The sequence below is a fragment of the Trichoplusia ni genome, chromosome 15 (genome assembly GCF_003590095.1).
Source record: "Trichoplusia ni isolate ovarian cell line Hi5 chromosome 15, tn1, whole genome shotgun sequence".
NCBI classification, from domain to species: domain Eukaryota; kingdom Metazoa; phylum Arthropoda; class Insecta; order Lepidoptera; family Noctuidae; genus Trichoplusia; species Trichoplusia ni.
The window spans coordinates 2,762,212-2,781,451 of NC_039492.1; the positions used below are offsets into that span (position 1 = coordinate 2,762,212).

General features: G+C 39.8%; 5 protein-coding genes across 6 annotated transcripts; 1 reads left to right on the plus strand and 4 right to left on the minus strand.

Annotated features, from left to right (window-relative positions):
• Window positions 1-463: 463 nt before the first annotated feature.
• On the minus strand, window positions 464-2,490 carry LOC113500949. Its single transcript, XM_026881899.1, has 2 exons — window positions 1,194-2,490; window positions 464-891 (listed from the first exon to the last, which is right to left on the minus strand). The coding sequence occupies exons 1-2, from the start codon at window positions 1,341-1,343 to the stop codon at window positions 700-702; spliced, it is 342 nt and encodes a 113-aa protein (XP_026737700.1). The 5' UTR covers window positions 1,344-2,490; the 3' UTR covers window positions 464-699.
• A 1,872-nt stretch (window positions 2,491-4,362) lies between these two features.
• Window positions 4,363-5,053, minus strand: LOC113500950 (protein lethal(2)essential for life-like). Its single transcript, XM_026881900.1, has one exon. It carries the CDS (start codon window positions 4,979-4,981, stop codon window positions 4,487-4,489), a length of 495 nt encoding a protein of 164 aa, XP_026737701.1. The 5' UTR covers window positions 4,982-5,053; the 3' UTR covers window positions 4,363-4,486.
• Window positions 5,054-6,830: 1,777 nt separating this feature from the next.
• Window positions 6,831-9,431, plus strand: LOC113500952. Of its 2 annotated transcripts, XM_026881902.1 has the most exons (5): window positions 6,831-7,136; window positions 7,273-7,317; window positions 7,542-7,656; window positions 7,905-7,997; window positions 8,397-9,431. In XM_026881902.1, the coding sequence occupies exons 2-5, from the start codon at window positions 7,284-7,286 to the stop codon at window positions 8,479-8,481; spliced, it is 327 nt and encodes a 108-aa protein (XP_026737703.1). In that variant the 5' UTR covers window positions 6,831-7,136; window positions 7,273-7,283; the 3' UTR covers window positions 8,482-9,431. The 2 variants fall into 2 exon arrangements, with proteins under 2 accessions (XP_026737703.1, XP_026737702.1); XM_026881901.1 differs by lacking the exon at window positions 6,831-7,136 and having other exon boundaries at window positions 7,146-7,317.
• Window positions 9,432-10,473: 1,042 nt separating this feature from the next.
• On the minus strand, window positions 10,474-17,703 carry LOC113501382 (nodal modulator 3; the record flags this gene model as incomplete). Its single annotated transcript, XM_026882514.1, has 17 exons — window positions 17,290-17,703; window positions 16,734-17,120; window positions 16,283-16,442; window positions 15,931-16,179; window positions 15,675-15,843; window positions 15,192-15,459; window positions 14,903-15,099; window positions 14,349-14,527; window positions 14,111-14,272; window positions 13,549-13,731; window positions 12,270-12,453; window positions 11,989-12,191; window positions 11,597-11,787; window positions 11,374-11,526; window positions 11,110-11,215; window positions 10,665-11,030; window positions 10,474-10,584 (listed from the first exon to the last, which is right to left on the minus strand). Coding segments are annotated over exons 1-17 (3,417 nt in total), but the record flags the coding sequence as incomplete, so codon positions are not given.
• A 481-nt stretch (window positions 17,704-18,184) lies between these two features.
• On the minus strand, window positions 18,185-19,158 carry LOC113500954 (cilia- and flagella-associated protein 20). Its single transcript, XM_026881909.1, has 2 exons — window positions 18,712-19,158; window positions 18,185-18,609 (listed from the first exon to the last, which is right to left on the minus strand). The coding sequence occupies exons 1-2, from the start codon at window positions 18,985-18,987 to the stop codon at window positions 18,292-18,294; spliced, it is 594 nt and encodes a 197-aa protein (XP_026737710.1). The 5' UTR covers window positions 18,988-19,158; the 3' UTR covers window positions 18,185-18,291.
• Between the last annotated feature and the right edge of the window lie 82 nt (window positions 19,159-19,240).

Sequence of the window (19,240 nt, forward strand, 5' to 3'; positions counted from 1 at the left end):
AACACATGGGCTTTCACTGCCGGAGCTTAGAGGCCAATATAAGTTCATGTTGGCGAGTCTATTTTACTGAGGCGCAAAATGTAGAGCACATTATGAACGTAAAAAGGCAAAATTCAAACCACCTGAGGTACTTCTCTTGTTGTGTATGTGGCCGTATCTTTGATTTTTTTTATTATCACTTTCATTTTCCCAGTAAAAATGATGAACCTTTTCATTTTACTCTAGAATGATAAGTAATTCCGCCCGTTCATGAGAGTCGTCAAAAAAAGGAAGTATAAAACTTACAATGAATATACAAGTGGCGATGACGGCCACTTTGTAAACAATGTCCAGGTCCTTTGGAAAATATATCTTGTAGTGTCTGGAGCAGGACAGCGGCCGCGCACTGTTCGCAATGGAGCCAATAAACTCTTTATCCATTGACTGCAACTAGAGAATAACAAATAGTGTAGAAATCATTCGTCCCTGACTGATCAAATGTGCCTTTTAATAGATTCCAAGAAATAATACCTGGTACTCTTACCATAGGATAAAAAAAATCGCGAGAAATGTTAGGAACGGGCAAAGACTTTATAATATTGTCAAAATTTGGCAGAAATAACTATTTTGTCCCTCGTTGAATTCAATAAAAAACTTAGGAACTCCAAACTACCTCATGTCATCAACAGCATATTCTTTTCTTTACCAGTTGGACCTTAGCTAAAAATTCACCTTGAAGACGCCAGCTGTGAAGTTGCCCTTCGCCCTGAGGAAGGGCTTGTCGTCGGCGTCGTTGATGCTGTATATCGGCTTGACTGCTGGCTCCTTGCGGATCAAGCTCACCACCTTCTCATCTATAGATACCTCCACTTTATCCGCAAAGATATGGTAAGGTCGACGTGCGTTGAACCCCTGGAAATGAAGATCAGATTCAATTTATATCAGGTTTTCCGGTTTTACTTCCCAAAAAACCCATTTATTACTTCACAGCTTTACCTAAGCTACCAAATAATAGAGTAATGCTTATAGATATGTATATTTTTTAGTAATAAATTCTACACTCCAAAATGTAAAAAAACGTAGTACACAAGTGGATTACTCTAAGGGTTTATAGAAAGTTAATGAGATATAAGAGCAGACTAGAAAAAAATCAGGAAAAAGACAGCAGGTCGAATACATGAGGTACATCACTAAGTATAGCTAGTTCAGCTAACCGGCGTGTTCTGTACATCAAGGGCGTGCACGTGGAAGGGTCTCCGGCCGCCGCCCAGCAGGCAAGTCCACGTGCAGCTGTCCGCCAGGTGGAACAGTACCTCCTCCTCCGGTGACGTCACCTCGTACTTGCGACCCGAGCACCACGTCATTATCTGTTTGACGTCCACCTGCGCCAGATCCTCCAGGAGCTCCAAACCTGAAGTCACGTGCTAGTCATAGTTAAAGGGCTATTTAAGAGTTTTAGTAGAAGATGATGATCCAAAGCTCAGGTCAGGGGCTAGTATGGCAGCGTAATGACTTTTACAAAGTTTTAGTTCTAAGTAAATATATTTTCATGTTATTATGCTAAGTAATAACTATTTAGGTATTTACTTGAATTTATTTTACTGCTAATTAATTAAAAATGTTTCATTTCCTTCTCATTAATATTTTTTTTTATACTTGTCTTTAAGTTTAATTATCTACCTTATGGAAGTGTGATTGTTAGATAAGAGCCCTTATCTCCAAACAATCAGCATCAGCTTGTGCATGACAAGTTAGCAGTCGGTTTACTTGTCTATCCAGAAATACTTACAATAAACACATGTGCTAAATCTAACTCAATTCTTGGTGTTTTATCTAAAGTGGTTTATAACTAGTGACATTGTGAACGACGGATAAATTCTAAAAGAAACAAGTGATTATTACAACTGCGCTTGTTAACGGCACACATAACCAGCAGGAACCTTTGATAAGCCAAAGCGACTTGTGGACAAGTCATAGGAAGAATTAGTCAAGATTTTAGACAAGAATTTTGCTTCATAAATAGTACATTCGAAAAGCCTAACACGTAACTACACGGCTAGGCAACAGGAGCGGGAGTCAAACGAACAATGGGAATGTGGGCAGTGCCCTCTGGCGGGGTGCTGCGGACTCTCGAAATTGGAGGATACCTTTCGAAATAGATTGCCTTCGAGTAGGAACAGCTCAAGCAACGTTCGGAATGGGTATGTATTTGAAAAAGAAGTTTGTTTGAAGTCCTGATCAACTGGCGATAGATAATCATAATAGTTATACGCACCACTATAATAGAATCATTTTAAAATGAAATTGCTATAACGAAATGCTAAGCGTGCGTGTTCGCATGAGCTGCAGTAGTTAATTTCTATATTCAATAACAAGCTTATTGAATGTCGAAATAGATAAGATAAACTCACAGATTGTTGTAAACAGACATTAATTGTATTTGGAGATTCTTTTTTTGTGTGTTTGTCCACAAGTGTGACTGTTTTGGTATTTCTTTTTAACTTTAAAGTACTTGTTTTATATTCATCATCTTTTATTTATTTATTTAAACAGTACCATCGAAGACATGTTATAAAATTATTTTACCAAATGCCTAACTTAACCCTAGTAAAATCGACATAAAGGTTCTGAACCATGCTTTCAAATTGTATTATTTTTTAATTTAAATATTTGAATTTATCTCAAGCACTGGGTACACAAAAAACCAAATCGTCGGAAGCGAGTCAATCAGTAGTAGAATATAGCCATCTTCCAGTCCCAGGATCAGATCAATTTAAAATCATCATGATATAACATTTTCAGGATACGTGTATAGTGTGTATACTATTATATTTTTAATATATTTTTTGTCGTACAAAGAGATCAAGCAAATCTTTGATCTAAAATTAATGGAAGCCGTTGATAGAAATATGTTAACGTGTAAATCTATCTACACTTCTAAATAGCCTTTAACCTGCATGTGTATAAAGAAATTATAATAAAAATTAATAGAACTTACCGAAGCAATCTGCTGAAGATGGCATTTCAAATGATATTTTTGTTACAAACTTTTATTTTGAAACATCGAAATAATGGAGTCACAAAACTAAAAATTAAATAAAATTTAGTGTTTCACTGGCCACTGTTTAGTGCTATGTCTGTTGTGTGACTACGACGACTCCAACTAGTTTTGATGAGCAACTGTATCTAGCTAAAGTACAGTCAGAAACATGAGACAACATTAGATTAAAACACTTTGATGCCAATATTTGCAACGTATATGTTCTTAAGCCTCATAGAATTCTGTTGGCATATTTAGTTTCCTAATCTATGTATTACTAATACATAAAGCTGAAGAGTTTGTTTGTTTGTTTGAAAGCGCTAATCTCAGGAACTACTGGTTCAAATTGAATTTTTTTTTTGTTTTGAATAGACCATTCATCGAGGAAGGTTATCGAGGAACGACTAATAGGAGCAAAGATACTATGGAAAATGTGGAAAAACGGCAGGTATAAATCATAACTTAAATCTTGTACCTAACCACACACACACTTAATATTTATGGTACTTTGGGGCCTAAAAGCTGCAAAACTGTAGCTCTTGTTAAAGACAGTCGCTACTCTACCGTGCCCTCATAGTACACCGTATAACTTCCATAACGGATTAGGTTTGTTCACATAATATTCCGACCTTAAATCTCAGAAACGAGATGTAGTATATTGTTACCTACTCCCAAAAAAATCTAATCTAATATTGAACTTTATCAAACTCTACAAAAATATACAATTTAACCCAAGTCTATTTAAAATGTCCCGTTACCGTTTTCCCAGGAATACCGGGAATGCAACCAGAATTGTTGAAAGTGTTGGTACACGTCATGTCGAAAAAGTATCCAAAAAGTTAATATGTTATATATATGTGAACGTATATCTAATGCAATTAGAAATACTCTCAGAGAATTGCCACCAAAAAGTAAAAAAAAATATAAAATATTAGTATCTAATCTAAAGTATTAGTAAAGTGTGTGTATATTGTATTTTCATTTCATTAGCTTTCCGAATTCTGTAGAAAAATATTATATTTGTGTTTATATGCACGTAGGTAAATGACGCAATCGTGTATCGGTGTTGCAGAAGATTGGGACATAATACAGTGTCCCTAACCAATCAGCTTCTGCTTCTAAAAACCACACACAGACAAACATTCATTTACACGAGTATGTCTTGGATTTAGGTTCTTATGTATTTCGTGTTTAATTTCAATATTTTGATCTTTGTAACTGTCAAACAACCCATTATGCGTAGCTAATGTAGACAGTCATGACCTATAAAATCTGCTACCAACTTGGCACAGTAAGGCACTATTAATAGTAGATAATTTAGAGACACAATAAAACGACTAGACTATTAGGAACTTAACGTATATTTAACCAAAACTTACAATTCTGTTAACTAAACAAAATTAATCACATGGTAAGAACTAGTCAGTCTATGAAATTTACAAATTAATATTTATTAGAGCTAAGCCATTAGGATTTTTCTTCGCTGGTGTCTTTCTTCTCCTGGATGGGGACGGTGCGTTCGGCCAGGGGCTCGGCACGGAAGGCCACCAGCAGCAGCTTCCCCTTGTCCAGATGGCACTCCACGCGCTCCGGCGGGAAGCCCTCGGGCAACAGGAACCTCCTTTCGAAGTGACTCCTCGTCCAACCGTCCTCCTTTTTGATCTCCTTCTTCCCTTCCACCATTATCTCGTTCCCCACTGTCTTCACTTGAATTTGATCCGGAGTGAAGTTCTGGACGTCCAAACACACTTCCACCTTCTTTCCGTCCACTTTAATTTCATGATCGGAGTACACACCCTCTATGTTATCAATAGGTGCAGTGACGGACTTTATAAACTTTAGTGGGTCCCTGAAGAATGGGTCTCTTGCAAATACAGCAAAAGGATCTTCAAATGCCCTGGTGAACGGGTCCCGGCTCGCCAAATTCCTCAGATGTCGAAACCAATACGGAGTCAGTGCCATTTTCTTCTCGTTTCGCTCTTGTCGCTTTGTTTTTCGTTCTCGATCAGACTTTGAAATACTGCGCAGTTCCCGCGCGGCGCTCTTTATATACTATCTCCCGCAGCGCACTCTAGTTTCGAGAAGCTCAACAAATATTCGTGAAGTTTCGAGTAAGTTGCGGATGAATCAGATTAGTGTCATCTAGTGTTCAGTGGTAGAACTTCCTAGTTATGAAAACAACCTGACAAGTTATTTTTTTTTAGTTTTGAATGAAAATTCTATAAAATGTATTAATTGACAAAACTAGGAAGTTTATAAAGCAGTTCTGATCTAATTTTAATGCAAAAAAAATTGTTTTGTATAAATTCACCGACTCGAAAACTACGAACATAGTGATTAAGCTACTTACCAGTAGATGGCGCACAAACCACTAACCAGCCGTTGTTATTAGGAGAGCCATCTATTGACGAATAGTGCACTTATATAATGTACCAGAAAAGCCCAGAAGGTTCATTACACTACTAAAATTAGAATATGTCACGTTACCATAAAATATTTAAGTCATACTTCAGTACAAAACCTATTGTACTCATAATGTCATATCAATTGGTTTCTGACTCTCCCGTCTTCAATTCTTGTGCAATAGATAGATGATGAAATAAAGTCAAACCTTATATAATTTTGGGCAATGGATTTTTACTAAAAATAGCATAATTCCTGATTCAAACTTTATTTTTACTGGTTTTGCTATAATTACTCTATCAATATATTTAGTTTGGCTTGAGCACACATCACCTAACTCGCTAATTTGTTCCACAATGAGGTGCAAACGAAACTATAATACGTACAATTGACGCATTATACTTACTAATCTAAAACTGAACTGTGAATGTCAAAAAATGTAGGTTCTACAGACGTAGAACCTAGGAAAAGACAGTCTTCTCTTCACGTATCACTCGCAGGCTTTCCCCAGGATATATATAAGTACTTTCAAACTTAAGTAGACAAGGGTGTTCACCGGGAGTGTTAAACTTTGCACCTGTGCCATCTCTTGCAAGTTCTACTTGCAGCACATTAGTTTTTAATGAACACATACATTTTAATATGGACAAGAACTTCGATCAAAATTTTACGTTACGTAGTTTTCAATCTTAGGACTTTGGCCCGCGATGGTGTAACAAAAAAAAGCGACATTAGTATAGTAATTGACAGAAACATAGCCGTTTTATTTTGACTGTTCAATTAGGCATCTATGTATATAAATATTGCTATGTAAAATAAGCAAGTGGTTAGAAATCATATTTGTTTCTCATTATCTGCTCCTACATGTTGGGCAGGTTTCATTATGTACTAGCTTTTGCCCGCGACTTCGTTCGCGTGGAACAGTGACTTCCGGCAGATTTTTGGTTTTACTCACATAGTTCCCGATCTCGCGGGATTTTTCAACATCGACACCATTGCGCGTAGTACTAATAGAATTATCTATACTCCGTTAGAGCATTTTCTTTGTAGTAAAACTTTTATTATATTAATATTATTTTTTTTACACCTTTTTACTGTTTATTTACATTTTTCTGATGGATTTTCCGATGAATTAAAACAATAACATGAACCGAACACGTGTAATGACACCATTGCGCGATTAACGCCATCTATCTACGGAGCATAGGAACAGCTCGACATTTGACCAATAGATGGCACTATTATATAGTATGTCCGTAATAAATTTTATTTTTTATTTTTATTTTTTGTAATAAAAACTATCCTATGTCCTTTCTCAAGTTTCAAACTATGTCTGTACCAAATTTCACACAAATCGGTTCAGTAGTTTAGGCGTGAAGAAAAGACAGACAGACAGACAGAAAGACAGACAGACAGAGTTACTTTCGCATTTATAATATTAGTTTGGATTTAAAACAAGATAGTTATTAAACATTTGTTCACTATAAATTGCCACTTAATACGACCATCAAATTCTCTGAATGCAAGTCATCGTTAGTTCCAAAAACATACCAAACATATACAATTACTTCATAGCACAAAACCCTTTGTGCTATGTTTAAACAATTTATTTAGAACATTATCACGGGACAACACCGGAATATGTATAAATTTCATTAAAGTTGCGATGCGCGTCACAGCCACATCCGCGCGTCCGTACGGCGACCGCTACGAGGTACTACACTTCATATATAACCAGAAGGGCTCACCGGTTTCACAGTAGTCTGAATTTAACTGAAGCCTCACTTAGTTTTAATTTAAGCCACCTTCATCACTGATAATGCAGAAATTGATAGTAGTTTTGTTGGCAGCTTGCTTGTGCATGGTGTTGTGTAAACCTCTGGATACAGAAAATGGTAAGTGTAAGCACCTAGAAACTTGCTATATTCTGATTCTAGAGTTCAAATGAGGTCTTTGTTAGGCACAAATACTGAGATACTATTATAACTTGTATATATTTGTTGAAATTTAGTTTAGGGCGCAAATTAGCCAGTGTTAATTTTCCAAGCAGTCATCTTGTAACAATAATAGTGATAGTGCAAGGAAATACCTATTGTATAAAGTATGTTAACTGTTTTAGATAAGAAACCAGATGAGGTCCAGCATCACAGCTTGTGGAAACGGTTCGTCAACCCGATGTTTGCGTTTGGAGGAGCTTCGGGTAGTGGTGTCAACAGAATAAGGACTAAGAGAGGGTTGGTAACTTAAATTTTGTATAATACCATGGATTGTAAAAAAACAACTGATTGTAATTATTAAAACAACAGAATGTTTAGATATTAATAAAATGTATGTGTAGGTAAATATTCCTCTCCTTCGAATTGCAACGTCACATACCAGTGCACTTATAAGTGGCCAGTGACGTTACTAAAAACTAAGTGGACACTCAGATTACCTTATGTAAGATTATTGTTATTTAATATTATTTTTGCATTTGTAACAGCACAGAAGCTGAATGCGAGCGGCTGGCGCTGTGCAAGCTGCACGCGAGATCACAACACAGCTTCCTGGCCGCCTTCCAACTTTATTTCGTCAAGTATGTTACAGCCTTTATCACCTCCTCGCATCCACATACCTTACATGTTACTTTAATTACTTCATGTAAATTTCCCAAATTCTTAATATAGTATTTGCTTGGGTGGCGAGTTATTTATATTTATCTAACTATAGGCAGTACACATATTTAAAACGCGAATGTCGGTATGTTTGTTGCGAAATAATCACTAAACGGATTGGTGCGTAATTCTGGACATGTCGCTGTCCCGAGTTTACAACCTGGATAAGCACAAAAGAGTTTTTATTCCAATTGTAATTTTCCACGAGATCGTTTTCGAATTTTATTGGGCGGAACGTCTGGCAACAGCAAGTTCTAGTTCGAGTTCAAGTAACTTCTCTACCTTATAATCAAGTTAATAAGAAACCATACTTTTTCCAGCAAAGAAAACGCAAGGCTCTGGGACCATCAACCCCGATCAATGGCGGACTGTCAAGAGCGCTACGGAGACTGCTACGATGAATAGTTCATTTACTGCAACAACAACGGATGGAAACTCTAAATATTATACGTCGCTTCATTATATATTTATTACATTTACAATTATATTGAATTTGTTTTGTTCCCGAAATAATCCCAAATCCTTCTAATGCAAAAAGTGTGCAGTGAAGTGTAATCCGTATCATGTAACCTAAATGTAGAATTTAGTTCATGATCTACGAAAAGGACAATGCTGATCTCACATTCACTGTATCAATTTTATGTCAGTGGCAACCGCTAATATATAGCAACAATAATATTTAATAACTATAACGGATTAGAATCTTTATTAATTTTTACTCATTCTACCATTCATTTGGTACAATTTTTGATATGGTGTACCTAATGCAGTGTATCTACCTATACAGTGTATCTAACTAAATAAAGAAATATTTAATTAAGACTGGATATAGTTTGAAGTTAACACTAATTATATACCAAAAATAGAAAAAAAAAATTTTTACACAATAGTTTCTGCACGACCCCCATGCAGACCTTTACTTCAAAATATATTCTTTCATTCCCCAATTTGTGTTGGTATATTCTACAATTTAGTGGCAAAACATAACTGTTTGATATGCACGAAGACTACTATTACTACCATAGTGAACTCTTTGTATAGGTAGAGTCGTTATTAAAGAACAAGATACAAACAAAACTCCCCACAATATCCCATATCAAATCAAATGGCCACGCAAATAACCAGCACTTTTAGCATAAATCGAAGCTAAGAACCCTTGATATTACCGAAGCGCACTTAACTCGAATATTGAATATTTATGTGCGCTTTTATTTGAGGCCCTATTGGAGTATAACGGCTTACCGATTTTTATTAAACAAGTAGTCTAAGAACTTTCCCACCTAATTGAAAATTAACACAAAAAAAAACTAAATTGAAATCGCTCAATCAGTTCGGAAGGTATGATATTAAAAACAGACAGACACATCTAACTTATAAAACCCCTCTTTTTGCGTAGCGGTTTAAAAATAAAACACTCAGAAACAAACAATCCTTTTTATTTCCCCACAATGGAACACAGTCAAATAAATGCATATAATTTAAACAATGCGCAACAAAAGATAAATAATATAATAATTCACTCACTGTTCCTTAACCAAACCTAACTTAAATAATAATTATTGTATCAATTGGAATAAAATGATCGCTCGCACTTGGTTTTATACAACTTGTAAATAAACTATCATTAGGAAATGTGTGTACATTCAATCCTCTTTTCAGAAATTGCTCTAACAAACGTAATAAATTAAGTGATAGAATCCTAAGTTAATTACACTTATGCAAATAATTCGGAATTATTGAAGTGTGTACGTGAATTGGTGATTATTGATTATTTTAATAACATAATTGAAATGTACAATAAGTTACATTGATATCTGCGATGAACTTTACTGATTCAATTTGTTCATATGTATCTTTGCATAGTACACTGTATAGTTTGTTAAATAAACAATTATTACTGTGGTAACACATGTTTGTTATTCTTATAAAATATTTTTTATTCGTAAAACAGTGTCTCACGATGTACAAATAACTGCTAACTCACGTGCGCGTGCGCAAAGATATCTGGTGCCGCAGCATTAGGTTGTATAGTTTCAATTGACACCACTGTCTTCATTGGTGATAATCAGTTATGTACTCACAGAGTACACGTGTCCAACTGGGCGATATTCAGCACGTTAGAATATTAATTATCACTTCATTTGTTTTAGGCACTGAGCTAGTGACCGCCAGCTGAAAGAACTTCGGTGACTGATGGAGATGAAGTTATAGTCCGCAGGCCGGCAAAGCGGTCCCTTAGAGTAGTTTCTTCTTAGGCTTCTTGGGCGGGTTGATGGAGGAGACGATCTGGTCGATGCTGGCGCGGTCGAGCGCGTCCCGGGCGGCGGGGCGGGCGTCCCGGGCGGCGGGGCGGCGGCCCGCCTGCAGCGCGCGCGCGCCCGCCGCGCCCGCCGCGCCCGCCAGCGCCGCCCACACGCGCGCGCGCCGCCGCCAGCCCAGCAGCAGCAGCGCCAGCAGCGGCAGCACCAGCAGCGACGTCTGCCGCACCTCCTGCTCGTGCGACAACACCTGCCGGCCAGCCGCTCTGTTACCCACCACTCACTAAATACTTCGACCACCCAGACTCACCTGTCCTGCAGTTGACTCACCTTAGGTATGAACTCAATAGTGAATTGCTTGAACCGTCCGTCGGACACGAAGTAGTGCACCTCGTCGGGGTAGGAGTGCGTGGTGCGGGACAGCGAGGAGTGCAGCTGCAGCACGTAGGTCTGGTTGTCGGCGGGCAGGCGCGGCAGCGCGGCCAGCAGGCCGGCGTTGCGGCCGGCGGCCAGCGCGCCGGGCTCCAGGCGGCCCGCGAACAGCGCCGGGCCCGCGCCGCTGTCCGCCGCCAGCGTCAGGCGCAGCGTCTTGTAGTGCTCCACGTTGGCCGCGTACACCAGCACGTTCACGTCCGTGATCTGTTGCGGCTGAATCGCGATCAACCGGATGTTCTCGATGTCTTTGTTGTCTTTTATCTGATTACAGACCACATTAATTATTTTACAAGCATGAATTCAACACATTACTTGCATTTGAAATTTTATGTATACACACCTCTATTGTTGGAGGTGCTTTAGCCAATTTAAGTCCAGCAAGTTCGGGAACAGATGACTCCTTCAACTCAAGATTGTAAACGCAGTTAGGCAGTAAACCTCGAATCCTGAAATTCATTAAATGTTGCAAGACTTTCGTTGAAATATGTTATACGTCATTTCAAAGCAATTGTTGTGATCAAATATAGTTAGTGAATATAAATGCTGACGAAGCTGCTAGGCTGATGTAGTGCGGTGTACGGTGTAGAGTGTGTGTGGCAGTTACCGGAAGGCGCCGTTGAGCTCGGTGGTGGCCTCCTCGGGCGCGCAGTGCGCGGCGGCGGGCGGGCGCGGGCGCGCCTGCAGCGGGGCGCGCGCCCAGCCCGCGCCGCCCAGCGACACCAGCGAGCCCACGCACGACCACGCCACGCGCACGCCGCTGTGCAACACAACCACACGTTACTCCTGCCGCCCACCCGGCCGACGAGGCGCACCGTGCGAGCCCTTACCGCAGCGTCACGTGCTCGTGCTTGCCCTCCGCAAGCGTCAGGATGTGGTGCGGCGGCGAGAAGCGGTACTCCTTCATGTTGGGCTTGACGTAGTACTGCGCCGGCGACAGGGACGCGAACCGCAGGCGGCCGTCCGCCCCGCTGCCCACGTTGCGACGGTACGAGCCGCCGCTCACCGACACCAGCGCGCCCTGACAACACCACGCACTACTCAGACACATGTGGTTTTATAGAGGACGTCACGATGACTCTCCATATTCTCAAACACATGTAAGATTATACCTTTATGTGTATACAAAACAAAAAAAAAGGACGAATGTACTTGCCAACTATTTAGCAAGTATAGACTAAACCTTCCAATAGTACTTTTATAATGAGGTTCAAAAAATTACCTGCAGCGGCGTTCCATCAGCATCATCAAGCAATTCGACGGTAATCTCAGCCAGCTTGTGCGCGACGATGTTCCCGTCGTCATCGGGCTCGCTGAATACGTACGATTCTTTCTCGGCAGTGATCTTGTAGTGTTTGGACGCGTCCAGCGGACCGAAGTGATACGTGCCGTCTTCAGTAGTCACTTGCGTTAGTTTGATGTCATCTACGAACATGAATGATTAAAATGTTGAAATTGTTCAGTGAACTGCTGCGGATGTCTGTGTTGCAGGGTGGCTCGTACCGGAGGAGAGCGTGAGCGTGGCGCCGGGCACGGGCGGCAGCAGGCGGCCGCGCAGCGTGAGCGCGGGCCGCGCGCGCAGCGTGAGCGCGTGCGGCTGGCAGCGCGCGCGGCCCGCCAGCTGCTGCGGCGCGCGCGGGGACAGCAGCAGCGACGCCGACCACGCCGACACCAGCGCCACCTCGCCCTGGGACCACACGCGCACGGATTACCACACCTACTTATTTATTAGCATACTAGCAGTTGCCCACGACTGTGTCCGTGTGATTAGAAGATAGATATTAAAAAGATTTACAAACCCATAGTACAGTCAGCGCCAAAAGTCGATGAACAGAATCAACTTTACAAAACAGCTGTTCACAATAAAATGCCATAAGTTATAGTCGCAACTGGGAAACAAAATAGAATTTACACCAGAAAATTTACAAAAGTCGCTAAACACGAGTATTTCAAAAGTATCTGTGCACTAGTATTCCTAATGTCGCTGAACATCATTCTATCAAAAGTCACTAAACAGCAGAAAAAACAAAATTAGGCTAACAAAGTATATTTTTAATGTTGCCGTGACTGTGTTAATGTACCTACTTTTGACGCTAGTTATTATTTCACATATTTCATTTATTACTTTAAGTTTAATTCACATGAAAATATTTTAGATATTGTTAACGAAACCTTCTTCACAAAGTGAAACCTCCTTCAAGATCCTTAGTGAAACCTCTTTCGAACCTGGGATTTGACAAGCGTCAAAAGTAGGTACATTAACACAGTCACGGCAACATTAAAAATATACTTTGTTAGCCTAATTTTGTTTTTTCTGCTGTTTAGTGACTTTTGATAGAATGATGTTCAGCGACTTTAGGAATACTAGTGCACAGATACTTTTGAAATACTCGTGTTTAACGACTTTTGTAAATTTCTGGTGTACATTCTATTTTGTTTCCTAGTTGCGACTATAACTTATGGCATTTTGTTGTGAACAGCTGTTTTGTAAAGTTGATTCTGTTCATCGACTTTTGGCGCTGACTGTACATCATTTTGTTCTATATAGGTTTCTAATTTGATACCTTGTGTTACAATATTGCAATTTTCTCACGAAAACCTAATATTTTTGGAAATAAATTATAGCCTATGTTCAGCCGAAATAATGTAGCTTCTCAACAGTGAAAGAATTTTTCAAATCGGTCCCTTAGTTTCGAAGCCTATTCGTATCAAAAAAACAAACATCTTTCCTCTTTATAATATTAGTATAGAGGCGTTCACACCACTTCCTAAGCTAACTCACATCAGCCATGTAGAGCGTGTGCTCGAACACGTAGCCCCCGCCGGGCTGCTGCAGCGGCACGAGCGGCCCCACGTCCTTGGCGGCGTGTCCGTCAGTACTGATGTGCAGGACCAGGTCCGACACGGGCTCCGGGGACGTCACCTTCACCACCACCGCGTGCGCTACAGCCACGAAGTACACCGTCTGAAATACACAATTCAATGGAATATTTGACTAAATCTGTTTAGTCCATCAGATGTCTAATAAATACTGAATAGGTCTTTTTCATTTTTAAATATTTTTAAATATAAGAGATATTAAAAGCACTTAAGACGATGTAATGTATCGAAATAGTAGCTAAAATCGTCACTTGCTAGTAAAAAGCGTGTTGGTAAGTGATGTCACACTCTAAATCACTATATCCAACTCATTTTTGCGTTTACGAGATGAAAGAAAAAATACGTGTAATATTTACTATAACTAAACAGTTTTTGTCAAGTAGCCTATTATAGTTAAGTCTTAACGCTTTACGAGCTGCAACCCCGCCAGCTACAGCCACACACGGCTAACCAGTTGTACTCACAGTGGGCGCGAGCGTGGAGGTGTCGGCGTGGGCCTGGTCGGGCTGGAAGCGGTGGCAGCCGCGCGGCGTCAGCGTGTACAGCTCGGCCGCCGGCACGCACTGCTGGCTGGCACCCGCCGGCACCGAGAATACGCCTTCAGAGCTCTTGCTTTTATACTCCACCTACAAAACCACGAAAACTTTATTAAATCTGCTTAACTTCTAAATAAGAAATAAAGGTATATTACAAATAACTTACCTCAACTTCGTGTGTGGAATGAACCCTTAAGACGTAACCAGTCTGCTCAAAGGTCGGCACGGTAGCATGATCCTGGGTGACAGCCACGTTGTGGCGAGCCTCCGCCCAGCACAGAGGGTCAGTTTCTACTGAGATCTCTACACTACCCGGCAGTACTTCTTCGAATTTGTATTTTCCATCTGATAAAAAAATTACACAGCTTCAGTATGGTAGCCGATTTTGGATATGAACAATCTAGTTCAATAAGTACATACATCTGTATGTACTTGTTTAACCGCAAATGTGTCAAAATATCAAAAGTAAGGTTCAGTTTGTTCCACCATTGTCCACAAGATGTCACTGTGCTTTGAGACCGCTTTTCTGAATGGCGGTGTTAAAATTTTCCGTGTATATTATAAGAGAGTCGAGGATTTATATTTTTTTTGGTATCATTTTATGTAATATTCGGATTAAAGTATTTTGGTAACCACGACCAGGTGCTTTAATCAAATCAACCCCCAGCTTAACCCTCCGATACCGAGGGTTAAACAGTACTTATGAATGGCGTGCCTCACCTACGGCAACCGTAGTGGTGGGCTGTCCGACGTAGCCGCCATCAGGCGAGAGCGGGCGCAGCGTGACGGTGAGGCTGGCGCAGGCGGAGGGCTGCTGGCAGCGCACACTCCCGCTCAGAGTGCCTTTAAGCTGCGAGAACGTCACACCTGATACTTCCGAGTGGCCCACGGAGACCTTCTGGCTCAATGGGTAGTATCTGTACATAAAGAAATATTGTTTCCGAAATGGACCACTTTACGACGCCATATTTGGAATGAAGTGCGGCATGCGGTAATGCGGTATACTGACTGCAGGCCGTCGCGCTGCTCCTGGTCGGTGACGTGCACGCGCGCGGTGTAGAGGCCGGGCGGCAGGAACACGCACCAGCGGCCGGCGGGCCCGGCGGGCGCGCGGCGCGGCGCCGCCCCCGCCGCCCCCGCCGCCTCCAGCAGCACGGCGCGGCGCGCGCCCGGCGTCACGCCGCCGCACACGCGCCAGCGCGCCGCCACCGCCACCGGCGCCGCAAGGAGGCCCGTCGCAGACACCACCAGCTGGCTGTCGTCGAACTCACATTGCTCTGCACCAAACAGTACACACTATTTATTTTTTCTTCAACACCTTACATACTCAACAGCAAACATACCAGATCAGATGGCATACATAAATTGCTTAAGAAAAAAGTATCTGTGGTAGTCAAAAGCCTTTAGTTTGCTAATGAATCCAATAACACTAACATTATCTATAAGCTAAAAAAATTAACATATAATGTCTAAAGTAAAATATAAAACCTACCATGCTGGAATCCTAAAGTGTATGTTGCTGGCTGCAGATTAGGTAAGGTGAATTTACCAGTAGCGTCTGTGTTACCAATAGGCTCTCCATCAAGTAACACCCGAGCCCCAGCCATACCAGGACCACCAGTAGATGATACTACAGTACCAACTACTGTAAACCCTGTCACCTAGGACCAATATTATCTGTTAGTAATCTTGTTCAATTTTTTTATTTATATGATACTGAAAATAGATTACAACACCATATTACTAACCTCAAAAGCATTCTTGATGAAAAGGCTGTCATGTCGCACAGTAAAGGGCACAAACTCTGGCCTAACGTTGTAAGTGACGGTGGCCTGGCCAGGTGGTGTGGACAGGGCGAAAAGCTTATACTCCCCAGCTGGTACCAAGCCAAAGCTAAATTCTCCATTAGCATCAGTAATGGAGTGACAGATAGGAGCATCTGGCACTCCTTGAAGCAAGGCTGTTTTGCAGCCCTCAACTCTGAATTTTGGACTTTCCTAAAAATAAATAACTAAATATGTAGATAACTCAATTACTGGAGTAACTGTTATGTTTTAAAATGCAATATAATCAAATTTTTATTTATGATGAATTACCAACCTCTTTAGAGTACAATAGCACATACATGCCCCCAATAGGGCTACCAAATGAGGAGATAGAGCCACTGACATCATAACCCTTCACTGCTAGCACTCCAAATGGCAAAGCAGTGTTACCTTCTTTGACCTGAACCACTGCCTGGGCTGGTTCAAGTTTCCACCTTAAATATAAAAATCCCTCAGTTTATTTGTCCTAAACATTCATATTTATGTCTGATCAACCATTAAAAAATCAAGATTGAATAATTACTTTTAATCTTCATTACTTACTATGCAAGTCATTACACACAGTTTATTATTAAATATAATCATGTACCTTCTAGTTACAATCTAGGTCAGATGTTTAAATGAAATCTTATCTTGCTACATCTGAAACTAGGTGAATGAATCCCTACACATTGTAATCCAATAAGAATCATACAGTGGCTTTGTATTACGAAGAAAGTAAGTACCTTGGATGGGAAGCTTTGATAGTGTATTTTCCAGGAATAACAGGTGTAAAATGGAAGTCTCCACCAACAGCGGTCAAAGTGTTTCGCACCTCCCCTTTATCATTGACTAGTTGTACAGATATACCACTGGGGCCCTGCTTCTGACCCGCAGTGATAACTTGTCCCGTAATACCAAATCCATTGAAGGCAAAGTTAATATCTTGCCCAGATGAACATTGATCGGTAGTACCATCAACTGTCAATTCAACTTGGGAAGGCTCAAAGCTCCATCCGGCCGGCGGGTGGACTTTTAACACGTATTCCCCTTTTTCATAAAGTGGCAGGAAATAATATCCATTAGTAGGTGCGCATTCGGTCTTTTCCTTTAGGCTACCTCCTTTGGTGTACCTAAATACAGGAAATTATGAATAAGGTATAGTAATTTTACTGCAAAAGTAATTTAAACTTTAGGTCTCATCAAATAATAAAATTATGTACTTAATTTTCAAAGTAAATACACTGCAAAATATTATGATCATACGATTTACTTTTGAGTATAATTTTAAGGTTAACTTACAAGCCGATTTCTATTTTAGAAAAATCCAAGCTGACATGACTTTTAACAAAACCACCACAGCCTAGAATATCATTTGCATTACATCTCGTAATGACTATAATTGATAATAATACTGAAAATATTCTATTGATGTCAGCAAGCACCGCCATTTTTGTACAAAATGATCCACTGACAATTTGAAAGACAAGACGTGACGTTTGCTTATCGCAATAGTAAGTGACGTATATTTCACTGATAACAAAATTACTAAGGTACTCGAGTCGATTTCTGTTTCAATTTTAAAACTATATCGTTATCTTCACCGTTATATTATTAGCTAGGCAGATTATGGATAAATGATAAGTACTCATAATTCAGTAGCTCAGTGCGCAATGCGCTATGTTTTACTATAAGTATATAGGTTGTCTATACTGGTATTGTCCCGCCGCGCTCGAACAACTCCCAAATCCTGTTTGTAAATTATGTTTCACACTTCACAAATAGACAGTTGTAGCCGTTGTAGGTTTTGGTAGTAGTAGTAGTAGTAAGATCGTCTATGCGTCAACCAACCAAGACCAGTAGTTACTTGGATTAATCAATAGTTGTAGACTAGGGTCAATTTGTAGCAATTGTTTACTCCTTGAAATAAGAGTATCACTAAACTTCTTTCCATTTTTTATTATATTTTATCATTTAAGATTTTAATAACAAATGGATGATTGACTCAGTGAATAAATTACATTTTTTTTCTGACTGTTTGTTAAATATTTATTTGATAACTCAAAAAATTCTTAAAGTATTCAAATAACTATATGACATTTAAAAAGCATTTTAGCTAAAGTGCTCATATTTTAATGTTTAGTATATTGTAAAATGTATAAAATAAACAATAGGTACATAATATATAAAACAGATGTATAGTATTGTACATTTAATAATATAAAACGAAATAAGAAATAGACTTATGAATACATTTACTAAGTTAAAAGAACATACATATTTATATCTTTTAACTAATGAATTTTATGTAGCAACAGCCGTTTTGGTCTTATTCTGTATAGGAAGGAATAGTTTGAATTCAGCTGGCAGCTCATCTTCTGAATACAACCTATCTGAAAAGTATACTCTTCTGATTCTGCAGTTGGCATGTATTTGTACCCTAAGAGTCTCAACATAATTAGTTCCATAAGCTCTTCGAGTAAAGTCTGCTAAGTTAAACTGGATTTGATTCCAACCTTCATCCAGACGCATTGGCATTGTACAGATAAAGGGCTTCACCCGAGTAGTAGACTGATAATTGCTGGCTCTGAATCTTCTTCGTACGTTCTTATCGTCCAAAACCTGAAAATAATTTTTTTGAGGTTAGATTATATTAACAAAATAGTTACTATGAGGCAAACATTATATTGATTATCATTTAAGTGCTTGATGAAATTAACTCACCTGAACTTCAAACGTGAAGTATTTCTTCAGATTTTTAATTATCATAACCAGAAACGGTAGCTTGATGCCAAGCGTCTTTTTTGGATCAGCGGGGCACGTAATGTACGTAGTGCTGACATTGGTACCAACTATTTCTAGCACTAGACTCTGAATGTCGTTGTCTGTTATTCTTTTTATGTGCCCATTTCGTACCTTTTTGTCCCAGATTTGCAAAGGTTTGCTGCCTATACTGTAAAGGATGGAGAGGAAACCAGACTGAAATGTATTTTTAAACATTTCGCTCGAGCTTGCCCACAACACACAATGTACTCTTACATTTATCAGTCGATTAACAACAAAAGTTTGATCAATAAATACCCCACATTTGCGGTTGCATTACAACTTGACAGCTTGACAGTAAACACAGGAATTTTGAAAACGGCCATTGATTGGCCATGCGTTTGTTATCAACAGGATTACCATAGCAACGATACGAAAAGCAACGTTTCATTACACTTACATGTGATTTGTACAACGAAATGTTTTGAAC